Source organism: Halichoerus grypus, chromosome 2 (genome assembly GCF_964656455.1).
Source record: "Halichoerus grypus chromosome 2, mHalGry1.hap1.1, whole genome shotgun sequence".
In the NCBI taxonomy this organism is placed as follows: Eukaryota; Metazoa; Chordata; class Mammalia; order Carnivora; family Phocidae; genus Halichoerus; species Halichoerus grypus.
Window position 1 is genome coordinate 65,057,190 of NC_135713.1, and position 16,927 is coordinate 65,074,116.

At 47.7% G+C, this 16,927-nt stretch overlaps 2 protein-coding genes across 8 annotated transcripts in view; one reads left to right on the forward strand and one right to left on the reverse strand.

The window, feature by feature from the left end:
- Positions 1 to 13,260, forward strand: part of MCC (MCC regulator of Wnt signaling pathway) — a 389,997-nt gene extending 376,737 nt beyond the window's left edge. For all 5 annotated transcript variants that reach the window (XM_078066935.1, XM_078066936.1, XM_078066937.1 and 2 more), the window contains 2 exons: positions 8,995 to 9,117; positions 10,873 to 13,260. In XM_078066935.1, the coding sequence (XP_077923061.1) occupies positions 8,995 to 9,117; positions 10,873 to 11,053 (304 nt within the window). In that variant the 3' untranslated portion in view covers positions 11,054 to 13,260. The remainder of the gene's footprint in view (positions 1 to 8,994; positions 9,118 to 10,872) is intronic.
- DCP2 (decapping mRNA 2) overlaps positions 1 to 16,927 on the reverse strand; it is a 113,343-nt gene that overhangs the window by 3,563 nt on the left and 92,853 nt on the right. Inside the window, exons 12-13 of one of the 3 annotated variants that reach the window (XR_013445645.1) lie at positions 8,881 to 16,918; positions 4,604 to 8,131 (exon numbers count right to left, since the gene is read on the reverse strand). The gene's annotated coding sequence lies outside the window, so the exon portion shown is untranslated. Of the gene's footprint in view, positions 1 to 4,603; positions 16,919 to 16,927 lie in introns of all 3 variants that reach the window. The other 2 variants (XR_013445644.1, XR_013445643.1) reach the window with 2 other exon arrangements.

The following is a 16,927-nucleotide window of genomic DNA, read 5'->3' on the forward strand; positions in this document are numbered from 1 at the left end:
GAGGGGACGGCGACAGCAGCCGCTCTGTCTACTGTCCTGATCCAGCCGGGGCCATTTCCATTACGGTGTGGCCTCCAAGCGGAGGGTGGGTGGAAGGCTGCCTGGTGGGGAACTTCGCCACCCTCCTGATTTACCCACTGTCCCTTGGTGTCTTTCCTTCCAAGTTGTAATAGCTCTGCTTCACATTGCCAGCGCCTCTGGCCACGAGGTGAAGTGGTAATTGCTTTGCTTGAGGTGGGAAGAGAAAAGCAGCGCAGGGAAAATGCCCTCAACAAATCCTCAGGACGTGACTGTGCCAGAAACATGGGATGCAAATGCTCTCCCCGCTTCCAACTGGGAGCCATTTGGATATTGTATCTCTAAGCTAAGCCCCTCAATTTTTCAAATTCCCCAAACCCCCAAGGCCTTCGCTGGCTCAAGTAGGATGCGGGTTCCGCTGACTAAACAGAGAGAGACTTCATTTGTTTTGTCAGTCACAACGGGCTTCCAGTAACCAGCCGAAAGTTGGTTAGCATGGATTTCTAATCAAGACCCGGATAGATGGAGCCAAGAAAGAACCCACAGCGCTACAGGAAAAAGGAAAATAACATCATTATACTGTAAATATAGCCTAGGAACTGGAATAATCATTTCATGAGGGCAGAGAATTCGGACACCTGACAGCTGAGGTCTGGGGGTGTTTTTATTTTTAAAAATCAAGTGGAAACTAACACCTTCTTTGAAGGTCTTAAATCACTGCCCAACTCGTGGTTGAAATCAGTTGGGGGAATCTGCCCTGTATTTTCAGAAATAGTCCTCCCTTAAAAAAGGATGGTTGCAAACACCAACGTCGTGGGGCCGGGTGTCTAGGCTCCAAAGAGCAGGGGTAAGGAGGGTCTCGGGGAACAGGCGAAGCAGTGGTCTTTTCTTGAGGAGAAACCTCTCAGGAAGGTGCCTTGTGACATCCGGGTTGCTGGTTCTAGGTCACGGCCCTGTCCCAGGCGCGTCTCCCCGCGAGCTACCTCGCTGGGCTTCGGCCTCCGCCGGCCCTTCGCGACCCAGCCCCGCCCTCTGTGTGTCTTCTCCCAGCCTTCTGTTTGGAGCCAGACCAGGACTCCAGACAATCCCACGCGGACTGCGTCACTCCCATCTGGTCTGGTTTCGTCCCTGCACGTGCATGAGCACGTAGGGCACACTACTGGCTGCAGGGTTACCATCAGACCCCATCTCATGGCCAGGTTTCCAGCATGGCACGGCAGGAGTCTTCTTACCGGGGTGCCGCGTTTTTGCTGTGTTCTGCACCAGCCGTGTGCCACGGAACCCTTCTTCATCTCCGATCCCTCTCTTGCTCTTGGTCCTAGTAAACTTCCAGTGAATGACCTTTCCAGCAGAGAAGTGAACTATAAAAATGCAGTTGAGGGCGCCTGGGTGGCTCAGTTGGTTAAGCGACTGCCTTCGGCTCAGGTCATGATCCTGGAGTCCCTGGATCGAGTCCCGCATCGGGCTCCCTGCTCAGCGGGGAGCCTGCTTCTCCCTCTGACCCTCTCCCCTCTCATGTGCTCTCTCTCTCTCATTCTCTCTGTCTCAAATAAATAAATAAAATCTTTAAAAAAAAAAAAAAAATGCAGTTGAGAGTGTATTTTTTTTTTTAAGATTTTATTTATTTATTTGCTAGAGGGAGAGAGCATAGGTGAGAGAGAGTGAGCGAGAGTACAAGCAGGGGGAGCTGCAGGCAGAGGGAGAACCACGCTTCCCGCTGAGCAGGGAGCCCGATACGGGGCTCGATCCCAGGACCCTGGGATCATGACCTGAGTCAAAGGCAGCCGCTTAACCGACTGAGCCACCCAGGCGCCCCGAGAGAGTATTTTCAGAAATGTCTCTGCTTTGTACTGATCTGGTGTTTGTGCAGCCTGCCTTCGGGACCTGAGCACAGCCGAGAGGAGACGCTGTTTCATCTCTGTCCTACTCTTGGGAGGCAGCGAGGGGCAGGTGTTGCTCTCCACAGGATGGGGGTGGGCTGGGGACTGGCACAGCGAGGCCAAGGAGCTTCCCAAGGGCACGCAGGGAGGCAGAGGGGAAATTGCGTGCCTTCACCTTCTCTGCTGGGCCCCCGTGTGAGGGCAGCGGTGCTCACAGAGGTGAGCTGAGCCCGCTTCTGTGGGCTCAGCTGAAGCCTCTGTCCACTGTAGTGTGCGTGGTCTGGGCAAACGGGAGCGCGCGTACCACCGGGACATGACCGTGCATCTGTCTCCCAAGTGCTGCGGGCACATGAAGTGCTGGGGGTCAGGGGGCAAGCTTCCGCACACACACAGACGGGAGGAGGCTGGGGGCATGCAGTCCCAGGCCCACCGGGGGCTCTGCTGAGCCCTTCAGGGAACCGGGACCCACCACCTGTGCATGCATGTGTGCCAGGTCATTCTGCAAAGTGCTGCCTAAAGGCAATCCACACACGAGTGGCCACTCTGTCCAGGGACCAGATGTGCCGACTCTTGAAGCAGAGGAGTGCGCAGACCTCCTTCTCTCTCCGGGGAGTAACAAGCCACCGCTGCTTGGAGAGGGGCTGTGCATCACATCCCTGCGAGGAGCACTCTGGGGCAGGCGGGCCTCACCTGACTGGTGCGGTCATGAGACACCAGATCTGGGGGACCTGGACGTGCCCCTGTTGGGCGTGCAGCTGGCCCACGCAGGACGGGCCAGGCAGGAGGCGGTGTCTCGGACTTGAGAGGGACGTGTGGGAAGCCCCCATCCCCCCGGCCCATGGGTCGGCACCAGTGTGCAAGTCACTGCGGAGGCGAAGAGCTCCAGGCGGCAGGCCCTGATGCGGCGACCAGCAGGAGTGACCCAAGAGCCAAGAAAAGAAGAAGTCTCAGAGCCAGGCGGCCAGTCCTTCCCGCTGGAGCTGGCTGAGAACGGGCGAGCGGGCCGTGGCAGGCCTCAGTGAAGGGCGCGGGCCTGCAGCCTCCCCACGTGTTTGTGAGGTGCAGATCTGCTGGTTACCCTGTGCTAGTGTTCTGTGTAACAGACCCCCACAAGCTGAGGGGCTGGAAACAACACCCAGTCGTTAGCTCACGGCGTCCAGTGTCCGTGGGGCAGAAGTCTGGGCACAGCGTGCCTGGCTACTCCGCTCAGGGCCGCGTCCTCATCTGAGGCTCTCGGGAAGAATCTGCCTCCAACTCCTTCTGCCTCTCGGCAGGTCAGTTCCTTGTGGTTGTAGGGCTGACATCCCGTTTCCTTGCTGGCTGTTGGCCTATGGTAACTGGGCTCCTGGGGGCCTCTGACATACCTTCTGCACAAGCCCCTCCAGCCTGAAAGTCCGCAGGAGAACCTCCCGCTCATCAAATCCCTTGCCTGCTTTAAATCTCTTCTAGGAGGAGCCCGGCCCCTTTTAAGGGCTCACCTAATTAGGTCAGGTCTACCCAGAATAATCTCCTTATCTTAAGATCAGCTGTTTGGGGCCTTAATTACACCTGCAAAATTCTCTCACAGCGGTACCTAGATTCGTTTTTGATTGAATAACCGGGAGAAGGTGTGTCTATAGTAAGGGCCATTTTAGAATCCTTCCTAGCTCACCTTGTTACTTAAAACCTTCCAGTGACTCGCAGCAGTGTCCAAGTGCCTTAGCAAATGTGTGATCTGGACCCCCGCCACCCCCGCTTCTCCACCCTCACCTCCTATCACAGGCCCCCTCCCACGCTGAGCCGTCCCAGACCACTTGCTCTCTTTTGTGCCCCTCGGGGACTTGACTCAGCTGCGACTCCAGCCCTCACACCATAACCTCACGCTCTAAGTGCTCACATCAGTGTGCTTCTACCCTGTCTACAACATGGGTTTGTTTGGTGTTTCTTTGGCTCCTATGCCCTGAATTTCCTTCTGTCCCAGAACACATCATTGCTCTGCTTCTCATTCCCTGGTTCCAGCCTCCCCTCCCCGTTTCACCCCCTGCAAAAAGAGTCCTTTTTGGGTGGGGATCGTGACTTAATCATCCAGGTATATGACCTCAACTTGGATGACTGTGTTCCTTCTAAATGGTCCCTAAATTCTCTCAGCTGCATTTCTCTCTGCCCACTGGACTTTCTCCCAAATACCATGCTAGAACTTCAAAACAGCACGTCCAAAACAAATTCTAATCTGTCTCCTCCTGCACTTTGAAATCGGCCCCTTCTTCAGAATTCTTACTTATAGTACAAATTATATTTTGCTGATGATCCAGGATTACAACTTTGCAGTCTCCTCCCTCTGCCTCCTGTTAGCAGAGGTGGTCTTTTCCCTTAAAATCCCAGGCATACGTGGCCATTTGCATTGTCTTCTCCTGAGGTTAGCCCTCAACTCCTCAGGACTCTGGGGGTAGCATCCTGATGGCTCACCCCGCGTTCTGCCACCAAGTACACCTTTAAGCACACTTCTGATTGGGTCTCTCTGCAGAGACCTCTTCGGTGGCTTGGCGTGCCAGATCATGTGTATGTGGACTTCCTAGCCCACATTTCAGATGTTCCTCCTGTATGGAACCTATAGTCCAAGTTCTTCTGGACACTTCATCTTTCCAGGAGCATGCTCTTCACTTCGTGCCCCTGACTCTCTCAAGCCGTGGACCCCCTCCTCTCATCCCCTCCATTAGAACACTCACCTTCCCGAAGCTTTCCTGTCGCCTCCACTGTGTACCTTCTTGCTCTTCTCTGTGGCCCCACAGGTGCTGACCACAAGCCTCCTCGGTTCAAAGCCATGTCCAAGTTCTACAAATACCTGCCCAGCTCTAGAAATCTTCCAGACTTGTAGGAAACCTGCATCCATGAGAGGACAAAAGATGGCACTAGGTGACCCCTCTTAGCAGCAGCTACGGATTACTAATGTTTTTGAGCCATACAAATAGTGCAATGAAATGAAAAGGGAATTAGTTGGGGTCCTTTAAAAGAAGGAGCCCCCCAATGAGCAAAAGATCAGCAGAATCTTCATCATTTTGATAGGCCAATATTTTAAAAGGTGCTATTTCATTAAACTTGCACTTGCTGATTCTTCATATTTGGCTGATTTATACTGGCAGTCAGATAACTGAAATTGTGCTTAGAATTCTGTAAATGCACATGGATGTTAATGGAAGACAAAGTGCACCAATGAGTTGATGATCACGTAAATAACTTGCTGAGTTCTAGAGCCAGGGCCCCAAAGGGCACCAGTAAAAACCAGGGCTCACCCCTAGGGTTGAGGTGGGCGTAGTTTGGGTAACTGAGATCTCGGTGCATTTCCGTCATCCCCTCCATGGTCCAGAAGCTCGGAGAGAAGGCCTGAGCCGGGATCTCATAAAAGCACGGTGATGGTGAGCACCCCGCAGGCAAAGGCAGGAGCATGCCTGTGATCACGCAGCTGCCATTTCCCGGGCGAGAACCATGGTCCTAGGAAAGTATGGGCCAAAACGCTAGATGGTCACGATCATCTTGCTGCCACTCCTGCCAAAGACAGCCGTGCTCCCCCACAGGACCTGAGGAGCATCACTACCGGGGCACGCCCCCTTGTCGGGGCCACAGATGTGCTCTTCACTAGACGTCTGGAGCACCTGCTCCACGCCTCCCTCTATGAGCCACGGCAGGGTGCTGCCCGAGAGCTCGGGGCTTGCACACAGCCCCTGGTGTGCCTCCCGGTTCCGTGGGCGTACTGGCAAGTCTCTTACCTGGGCCCCGAGTTCCTCAACTAGAAAATGAGAGGAATACGAATAGTACTGACTTCCAAGGGTTGTGGTGAGAAGTAAATCATTCCATCCCTGTGAAGGACTTCGAGATCACTGTTACTGCTGCCTGCATTTGCTAAAAGATGAGTGTATTGGCAGACTCTGGTGATAACCATCAAGGAAATAACTAGGGTGGTGTGATACAGTCACTGTGGAGATGTTTCTTAGATTAAATATAGATTGCAGTGAATACTATGGAGAAAGTGACAAGTGCTGGCTATAACCCTGTTGCGATGAGGGGGTGGTTTCGGTTCCCTTCAAGGGGATGCTTTACCCGTTGGTTTTCTGCCTGAGTTAAGAGATAAGCTGGAAAGAAACACTTAAAAAGTACAGACTAAGGTCAAAAGGGAGGGTAAAGTCCTCTTTTATTGTCCTTCAAAGTGGTTTATAGAGTTTCAGTCCATGAGCTGTTGCTCATTGGAGGCCTCACTCAGATGAAAACAGGTAAAGTAACACATTTTAGGTTTAGGTTTGAGGTTTGGCCTCGTCTTGATATTGTTAAATAAATCAGCATCCTAGGTCTGTCCTGGACACTGTACAAACAAGTGCACTTCGGTCTCCTTCCTGCGGCCCAGGAGCTCTTGGGGGCAGTTCTCAGCTCCCAGCATGCTCCTCACCCGGAGGGGGTTGGGCAGGGTCTTTGAGGGCCTCTCCTGTCTTCCTGGGTTCCGTCCCCCATTGGAGCCTGCCAGGTCCCGAAAGTTCCCTCCAGTCTCCCAGGGGCCTGGGTACCAGGCAAAGAAACCCTTTGTTTTGTGGTGAGGCTGGGATTTCTGTACTCTCGGCTGGTGGGGCAGCGGTGTGGATGGAATTGGGGGATGGGAAGGGGTAGTGCTCTGGGCAGTTTTGTTTTGAATTTACTGAGCTCATGGTGACATTTTAAATTCTCTTCAGTTTTCTTTTTTTGCCTTTACACTATTAATCAACTTCAGGATGAAAAAGAAAAGAATTGAAACAGTAACAAAATGTAGGACAAATAACCCCTTCCCCGTTCTTACTAGTCCGAGGGGAGGGGGAGAACTCTTTCCTGTTTTCCTAGCCTTCCCTCAGCGACAGAGGCCTGTATGTAGGGCCCCACCTCCCAAGACACTTCTCACTTCTGCTAGGAAATGGTCCCTCTCTGGATTTCAGTAGGAAATGCAACCACATCTGAAATTTCCTGGTGGCTGCTAGGGCCCAGGAGAGACCCACATTCCGAAGGAATTCCTCTGCAGCTCTGGCTTCCTTAGAGTGGGTGGGAGGATTCGCTGAGGAATCAGGAGTCCTCGGGATTTAGAGCTGGTTGTTAGGTTTCATTTAAAAAGATCTTTCCTCCTCCATCCTCACTCACAACAGCAGGACTAGATTTTTGTGTTGCAATTCTTTCATTAATGAGCTTGAAAAGCTTGACTTGTGCTCACAGTAGCTGGAGGCAGAAATGTAAAAGATATTTGAAAAGCCAGGAAGGGCCGAATCATCTGAACATCTGATAGCCCTCCACGTGGGGGGCCGGCCCCCCCTTAGCCCTCCTACAGGAAGCAGAACCATTGAGACTGGCTCTCACATACTTCACAAAAAAAGCATACAAAATTCTAAAAACTTCAAGCAATGCAGAAAGAAGTGAGTAAAGCAGGAAATGAAAGCCTTCAGGCAGCCCCCCTCCGGGAGTCGCCCATTGTCGAGCGGGCGGGCAGCTTTCTGGTCTATTGTTAGAGTAGCTCACCCATTCACACTCAGATTTTTAGTTGTTTTTGCAAAAGTGGCATCCAATAGAAGTCACCCTTTTCACTTGACAATGTATCAGACACTTTCCCATGCCAATGCTTGTTGTTCTGAGCTTTTTAAAAATAATTGCAGAGTATTTCAATAGAACCATTATACCTTGCGGAATTTAACCAGTACCCCAGCTGATTCCCTTTCTTAGCTGTTGTAACCAATACTGAAGTGAACCCAGCTGTAATCCCCTCATGTGTCTTTATACATCAACACATAAGAAAAATTCCTAGAAATCAGGTTGCCTCGTCGAGGAATAGGTTTTTTATTTTGCTAGATCCTCCCAGATGGCCTTCCAAAACAGCCGTGCTCATGTACATTCCCCATACACTCATCAATCATTTGTAGAGGAATTTCTTCCACAAATCTGGTTTCTCATGATGCTCCAAAGAATCAGATAGATACCTTCAAGGGAGTTGTTCATACGCTGTTTTAACAACTGTTGTCACTGAGAAGCTGTCACCCAGGTGTGGTGCTCAACACTGGGGGTACGTTGGGTAAGGTCTTCGCCACCTGAGAGCCTACATGCCAGTGGGGGGGTGCCTGCTGAGGTGAAAGGCGGATCAGGGGCGCCTGGGTGGCTCAGTCGGTTAAGCGGCTGCCTTCGGCTCAGGTCATGATCCCAGGGTCCTGGGACGAGCCCCACATCTCCCACTCCCCCTGCTTGTGCTCTCTCTCCACCTGACAAATAACGGATCAGATTGTGCTGCATGTGAGATTTGTGCTGCACAGGGCTCTGACGATGCAGTGATACTGTGCCTATGACGGGTACCTCTAGAGGGAGGGTGCTCATGAGTGTTTCCCTGCCCAGGTCTTCTGCTCAAGGGAGTCAGAGGAAGGCAGGAAGCGCACTGGGCACTAGAAACCTCCCCTAACTGAATCCTAAGTCAATTACTTTGGCTTACCCCAGCAGGAAAGAGCCCACGGAACTCGAAGCCTTGGGGGAGGGAGGTTGTCAAAGTGCAAATGTAAGTACTTTAAAGGGGAACCAAGGACCTTGAATTGAAAATGAGAGTATCAATTTCTACTCCCTCTATCACTACTGTTTTTTGTTTTTGTGAAGTAGGATCATGTTGATTTCATGGAGTCCGGACTTGTCCAAGGTAGGGGCCCAGACCAGAGGTTTCTGTTCTCAAATCAGTGATTCAAGAGATACTTCTTAGCATTCCTGGAAAAGAGGGGGGTGGAACCCAAAGGAGGTTTGTGGTTAAGCTGCACTCCTGAGCATTTGATAGGCCCACAGGACAAAGGAACTTCTAGATTGGCTGATTCCGTATCTGGATGGCTACAACCTCCTGTCTTGTTCCTTTGTGACACGAACTGCGATCTGAGCTCTCCAAAGGGCCCTTATCAGCCTTCAGGAATGCAGTGGTGAGATGTTCTGGACCTGAGGGGACCTCTAGGTACCTCGAATACCTTCTGTTTCGTACCTGCCTTTTGATTTGGCAGCTCAACCTTCTTCCTCTGCCACCATTTCCAGGTAACAGCCACCGCCCTCATCTTGTCAAGTTACTCCAGGCGTGCTTTGTCTCTCCTCCTTACAGAGAAAAGAAGTTAAAGGCCAGAGTTCAAGAGTTGGTGAGTGCCTTGGAAAGACTCACCAAGAGCAGTGAAATCCGACACCAGCAATCGGCAGAGTTCGTGAATGACCTAAAGCGAGCCAACAGGTAAAATCTCCATTTGTGGATTTCCAGTGGTGCCTGGACTCCTGCACCAGGGAGGGCATTTCCATAATTGCTGGGAACCTCACCAGCCCGCGTCCCCCTACCCCCACCCCAAGTCCTGGCCTTCCCTAAGGCATCATTTCCCAGTGTTCCATAGGAAACTAAGAAATGCTCAGTAAAGGCTTCTCCTTGGGCCAGATGTGTTTGGGAAATGCAGCATTCTAAGGTCCCCTTAACAATTCCTACGGTAAAGGTTCTGAGAAGTTATAAAATTAAAAAAAAAAAAAAAAAAAAAAAAGCGTTTAAGCCAATGTTTTCCAAACAAAACTGGCTATGTAACTTTTGTATGAGCAACAGCTTTTATTTATTAGTAAACTCTGGCCCCCAATGTGGGGCTCTAATTCATGACCCCGAGATCAAGAGTTACTCTACCAACTGAGCTGGCCAGGTGACCCTATTGGTGGGACACTTTATGGGGCACTTCTGTAAGACAGCAGCCTCAAGCTTTTTGGGCTCAGGACCCCTTTATGCTCATAAAAAACTAAGGAACCCAAAGAACTTTGTTCTCATAAATTACTTATCTATCTCAGCTTAGAAACTAAAACCAAGACAAATTTTTCTAAGTTTTTATTTGTTTACCAAAAAAATAATAAATTCAAAATAATAGTAATAAATTGGTAACATGTAATACCATTGGCATTTATTAAAAAAACTATTTTCCAAAAAGATAGTTAGAAAAGTGGCACTGGTTTTTACAATCTGCAAATCTCTTTACTGTCTGGTTGATTCGCACCTTCACTTCTACAGGCAGTATTCTGTTGTGATGTAAGTTGGGACACCTAGCTTCCTGTGGAGCTGAGGTAAAGGGCGTCCAAGGCCGCTCTCCTGAGAGGGTTTTGGGAATCCTAGGGAGTCGGTCTCCAGACCACACTTGGAGGACCTAACTGTACATGGAAGGAACTGGGCTGCTATTTTGGACCAGAGCAGGTATTAGGGCTTACCCAGCCCTGGGCTCGTCCCCTACTCTCCCCACCAGGCTCTCAGGGAGACAGTTCCGAGGGGCCTATGTTCTGAGGGCTGGCAGCAGGAGTTGATGGCCTTGTGCTCTGAATCCCACCAGCCCCAAGCGTAAAGAGAAGTCCTCGGAGCCTCCCTCCCTCCTCCTAGGTGGGGTCTCTTAGACTGCAGGGCTTGAGAACACTCCTGGTAACTTACACTGGACCATCTGTTGCAGGCAGCCATGGAAGGACAGACTCATTACTTGTATTTATTTTTAAAGATTTTCTTTCTTTGTCAGAGAGAGAGAGAGCACAAGCAGGGGGAGGGGTGTGGGAGAGGGAGAAGCAGGTTCCCCGCTGAGCAGGGAGCCCGATGTGGGGCTGGATCCCAGGACCCCTGGGATCATGACCTGAGCAGAAGGTAGATGCTTAACTGACTGAGCCACCCAGGTGCCCCTCATCACTTGTATTTAAATGACAGACTTCTGAAATTCAGCTACCTTTTCTATCTTACCTATTTTGGATGTGGCTCGTCTGGGTCGTTAGTTTACACCCTTCCTAACAGATTAGGGACAAGCCTCCAGCAGGGAAGTGACCTGTAGTTAAGCCAACAGGTGAATGGCCGTGAGTGCTGAATACTTGACTTCCCATCCTTTAGAGGCTGAGTGACCTCTCCAGACCTGCTTACCCAGCAGACAGGACAGGGTGTGTCTCCACACTACTTAGCTGACTCTTCCCTCTCCTCCCTGCTCCCACACAGCAACCTGGTGGCTGCCTATGAAAAGGCCAAGAAGAAGCATCAAAACAAACTGAAGAAGTTGGAGTCCCAGATGATGGCCATGGTGGAGAGACATGAGACCCAAGTGAGGATGCTCAAGCAAAGAATAGCTCTGCTGGAGGAGGAGAACTCAAGGCCGCACACCAACGAAACTTCACTTTAATCGGCACTTGGGCACCAAAGCTCTGCCTGTGGAAGCTGAACCCGAGCAGGTCACCGGGGAGAGAAGGGCCCCGGGAGACAGAGCACCTGGTGGGAGAGACAAAAGGGAAGGCCGGCAGGTAGGTCAGCACCTGCGCAATGGAGTACCATGGACTCCGCGCTGCGGACGAGTGGCCTGCTGACCCCGAGTGGACTGGAGCCAGAGGGTCCCGTTTCCTCCCCGTCTGGGCCCGGAGACAGTGTGTAAAGAGCAGGCCTTGCTTCTGCTTCCAGCGCGGGCAGCCCCCCCCCCCCCCCGGCCTGTTCTTTCCAGAGGCTGTGCGTCAGTGGTACCCTCGGCATTTGTTTTAGAAGACCGTCCGTTCTGTTCTTTTTTTGGTGGTGACCGGATCTCTGACATCCCCAGTTTCTCGTCTTTCTTTCTCCTTCAGGGATAAACTCTGACACATGTGGGAGTGCGGAGGGGGTGTCTTCAGCTTCTAGAACTGCTGATTTGCTTACTGCAACCAGGCTTTGGTTTTCGAGACCCACGTACCAGCTCTGAGACACAGGCTGTCGCTCAGAGGTGCTCTGAGGCGGATGACAGGCGATGGTGCGTAGGGGCCACAGTCCCCGATACGCTCGAAGTTACAGGTAGAGCAACCCCAGGGCTTCGGCCTGAACAGTTCTTTTTGGGAACATGGGCACTTCTTTCACCTCTCACTGTGGAGGTAGGGCTGGGAAGGGCACTTTCTTTTGACTGGGGGATTTTCCCTTCCAGTGGAGCCTTATTAAAGCCAAGACTTAGAGCTGAGATGGTCCTGTTAATACATAGAGTGGAACTAAAATTTTATCAGGAGTTTCTTCAAGAGCAGGGGAGCACTGTTAGGACTTTTGCCCACCCAAGGGCTCTACATAATTGCTGTTCTGCATGAATCAAAATTCATCCACAGGAGTACATACGTAGCTGTGGACCTGCCTCTATTTCTCTAAGGGCAGGAGGCAGGACACCGAGTAGAATGTCTTGCAGGCTGAGCCCACCTATTTAAGAGACGGCTACGGAACCATCAGTTCAAGATTTCACTCCTGCTGTTATGAAAGGCAGGGGGTAAAGGAATGGTCCTTGGGACCTCCTTTTATCCCGCCCCCCCCCCCCCAAAGTGGAGGTTAGTATACGGTACTTAAACAGGTTAAATTTCAAGCAAAATGCTGACAGGGCTGGGCCAGGACCAAAGTACCTGATTTCTTTCAGGAAGGCCTCCATCTTAAATTCATTATTCCATCTCCTGTCTTTCACTTCTTCTATAGTTACCCTACACTGATACATTGTAAAGGACCACCTGCCTTTCATTCTGTAGTACTTGAAGAACCACCCGAAGTCCCCTGAGAATTCTATCCCAGAGTTCACAGTTCTGTTTAGGACCAGGTCACCACCTTAGAGTTCCAACGTCCATGTTTTCAGACAACCGGATACAAGTTCCTCAGCCGCCTTTGCCCTGGAGAAGGCCACTCCAGCCACCACCTGGAGGGCAGAGCAGTTCGAGCAGTTCTATCCCAAAAGCAACCACCCTTCTTTCTTAGGCCAGCAGTAAGGCTGCCCATCTTCCCAAAAAAGTCACCAAAAACCAAAAAAACCGTTGCCAGTCTGGAAGGACCAGCTTTTGGCTGGTTTGATCACTGTGTAAGTGCCCACCGGCTCCTGTTTCTGTTATGGATCTTCCATTTAGTCAAAGTTGGTTGTGATTTTTTTATTTTCAATCAATTTTTACTCTTTGGATAAAGTTTCATTTTGTCATAAGGAAAATGTGACTGAAAAAGTTATATGCAAAAAAAAAAAAAGCTTAAAAGACAAAATACTAGTTTTCCCCATTTTTCAGTTTGCCGAGGGGAAATATTTGTGACTGAACAGACATCAAAACAGCTTTCATCTTCACCAACACTGAAAAGTATAGCTGACACAGGAATATAATCCTGTCTGTTGACTTCTGTCTACCATTCTTGGTCCAGCTTAAAAGAAAACTCACCCTTTTAGCGTCATGTAACTCTTCCAGACCCAAGAGGTCTCAGCTCCTCCATTATAAGCCCCAGTATTACTGACCCTACCTGGCCTCCTTTCGAATTTATACTTCAACATAATACTTTTAAATATGTGGTGATTGGGTGAAAACTATTTCCCCAGAAAAACTGTTACTTTCATAAATGTGTGGAATAAAAACAAGCAATTAAATAGTTGATTTCCTTTCCTTGTATTTTTCAAATACTCCCTAAGACAAGATCCTTATTGAAGGTGAACCAACAGGCATTTGTTTATGCTAATTGTGGGGCCCACTAAAACCACATTGATTAAATAATTGCAGGTACCTGAAGACTTTTTTTATGACCTGAGTTCTTCTTTCTAAATAGTAGTTGGTTTATATTAACCTCTCCATTCAAAGGTAAACAATGATACTGATTTAACTTGTATGAGGTTAAAAGTCTTCAGACTTCCTTCCATGTTTTTGTTTTCCACTTCCCTCAATGGTTACCTCTTTTAGGCAGTCACCTTCTCTGTTCCATCTTTGGCTCTTAGAGAAACAGGCATGGGAAGAAAGGATCCATTTCACAGTTCCCTTGGAGTGTATTTCCCACTGCTGAATTAAGGTGAAAATCATATAGGCAAGAGAGACTTCGTCTGTAGCTGGAGTAGCATCAATGTGTGGGCCTACCAACTGATCTGATGTTCTGCCAAAGCCCGTCTGCACCAGCTACCAAAACTGCTATGGACTCGCAGGTGGTAAGATTCCTCTTGGAGACTTAAGATATTTAATCATAAATAACTTTGGGTATTAAGTGATCAGACAGTTGAGATTGATCAAGCCCTTCCTCCCTCTCCTGCTCCAGCCCCAGAGGTACACTAGCTGTTTCATCATTGCCAATGCAGGTAATTAACTGTTTCAGATTCATGCTCATCTACAAGCATGTCAGCTTTCTGAAGTTAATATCCAAGCTGCCCGAAACTGGAATGTTAGGTTAATAAAAAATTAAGTGCCAGTTAAACATAATTGCTTAATTCTCCTTTGAGATGCTTGAACTTGTTGCTAAGTCTTCCTCTGAGCCTGCAGCCATACTTTTACAGGGATCTCCGAGAACTTTAAATGAGAGCCTTGACATTCTGACTACTCCAGAAAGGCGTCCAAATTAGAGCCTATATGATTTCTTCTTAAAAACTGTTAAAGTAGTAAAATCCTGACTAGCCTCATCCTAAGAAAAACTTGAAACTGTATGAAAATCTCCTAGTGCCTACCTGCATATCGATTATATTATTTTAAAAGAAAAAAACCCCATAGTTTTACCTCATCTGGACTGTACTATGCCACTGGCATGAGTTAGGAACTTCTATAGTTGCCTGTTCCCTTCTAAAGGTGTTCTACGGCCACTAAAGTTATCCTGCAATTATTTTTAAACTCTATCAATTATCTTAAAGCTCTCGAGAGTTTGGGGTGTCATGTTCATATTTTAAATAGTGAGAAAGACATCCAGACTACAGAAAACACCCAAAGGATCCCTAAAACTTTCAAGCCATTAGCAAACGCCTAACTGGGAGTTACGTCTCGTCCATGAAACTATGTAAAGCGAAAAGATCATGCTAGGTTTATAGCTGTACCTGTATTTCTAGATGCAGCAGAGATAGAACATTTTTGGAGGCCAAAAGGGAGAGTATTCTCTGATGAGTGAAATTTCTGCATTGAATTGAATTAGGGTGCAGTCACAGGGTTGCCGAGGTTTTTTTCTGCAGTGACAGCTTTGTAGAACCATAGTATAAAAAAAACTCCAAAAAAAAAAAGTCCTAGAGCAAATATTTTTCTATTTATCTATGTGGAATGGCCTATTTGACAAGAAATGATACAAACTCTACTTGCTGCCCACCTATTTTTCACTGAGGTTTATCCAAATCCTGTTCTGTTTCATTGAAACCTTGTGTTTATGTAGGCCAGGCTGAAGTCAGCTATAAATCTGTGGCCTTCTGAAGTTCCCTGTTTCACACACTTGAAGTTACTTTCTAATAGATATGTGTCTTCGGCTGCCAAGCACTGACTTTTTAGAATTGGACCCAGAACTACCAAAGTAATGCTGACCGCTGCCACCGTATCATCACTGAGCACTCGAGGGCTGTTAAAATATAAACAAGCTGAAAAGCAGCTATACCTGCATTCTTGTTTTACCAATTCCTGTATAAAGGAAGGCTGTTTCACATACAATGGTTGCATTTTTGATTGAGTTATATTGGATAAATTCTCTATCACACTGCATCTGAGTGAGCTCTTGCATGGGACCAAGACAAGAAATCAATCTGCCCATAACAGCAACTGCTATTGAGTAACTAGATCCTTGACTAATAGTGCTTGATTTTTCCATAGTCAAGGTTGCTACACATCACTCATCCACTGATCATCTGAAATACCAGCTTAGCAGAATGAAGAAGCAAGCTATATACAAAATTCCCTCACATTCACACCGATGACCTTTTAGTTAGTGCTTGCTGTACCTTTCACTTTTGCACTTTCTGCAAATCAAATCCATGTGGAAAATGTTGTTTGTAGAACTCACAGAATTCACTAAGAGTGCTCGTGTCAACGACTGCCAAGTGAATGAGAGCCCCTAATAATCTGCTTTTGTTTGAACCTAATGCAAAGATGACACATGTTCTTTTCTATTCCTAATCAGTTTCTAGACATATTAAGACTTATTTACTTTGCATGAGATTTAAGTTTCCTATTATTTGAAAATGTGCTCCTTTTAAGCCAGTTGAATTAGAAGAACCTGCTTGAATGTACGGTCAGTTATTAAAGCACATGTGACTAAGGTTGCATTTGTCAGTATCGTTCTACTGTTTGTACTGAAAGTCTCATTTTAAAGCTGCCCCTTAACACTGTACTATACCTTGTAATTTTTTAGATTCTTCACTTGTATGCTTTAAATGTTTCCAGATGCCTTTAGTTTTAGCTGCTGTAAAATAGCTACTTTGTGTTATTTGATATAGAATTGTTTAAAAAAAAAAACTCCATTTATTTATACAGAGACATTTATAATATTTTACAAACATTCTTATATTCTGAATAAATATTTCTAATTCCATGACGTACTTTAACTGTGTTCATTAAAAGGTGATACGACTGTCCTTCTGCAATACTGTTGTACATGTAAATGTCAAACCTATGCTGCTTCACGTTACATTGAAAGCCCTAGTCAAAACTGGGAACCAGAAGACACTACATTAGGTCAAATCAGCCACAGAACCCTCATTTATCACCAATTTCTATTTGGCTGCCTTTTAAAATTTGGTATGAATGGAAGTTATCGAGAAAAATCTTTTTTCATTTTTAAAAATCAGGGAAACAGACTATAACTATCATCAAGAACTGGAAGTGCAAGGAAGTCACACATGACTACAGGAAAGATGGCAAGCAGCTCTGCAACCCGTCTACCTGTCCACTAGAGGGACAATGTTCTGCAATGAGGGCATCTCTCCGGAGGCAAGCAAAATGTATACGTTGGTGCCCCTCTTAAGATTTTAAATAAAAATTATCATATACCTGAGGTTCGTAGTGGAGAAGAATGTATTTCTCCCATTTCTCTCCCAGAAGACTGTTAAGTATTCTATTTGGAAAGCCTGGTTGGAGAACAACTGTTTAAGAGATACTGGATTGTATGTATCTAACCAATTCTGCTTTAGAGCAATAACCAAACTGTTAAAGTGTTTGAGATGGAGAATACATACCAGTTCTTTATTTTCACTTTTGCAGAGACACTCTTTTAACAGTTCTTCCCATCATATAAACATACCTTTATCTCATACTTCTCATTTTTTATTGGTCCAAAGAGAGAGAAAATATGAGTAAATTGGAACCTATGAAAC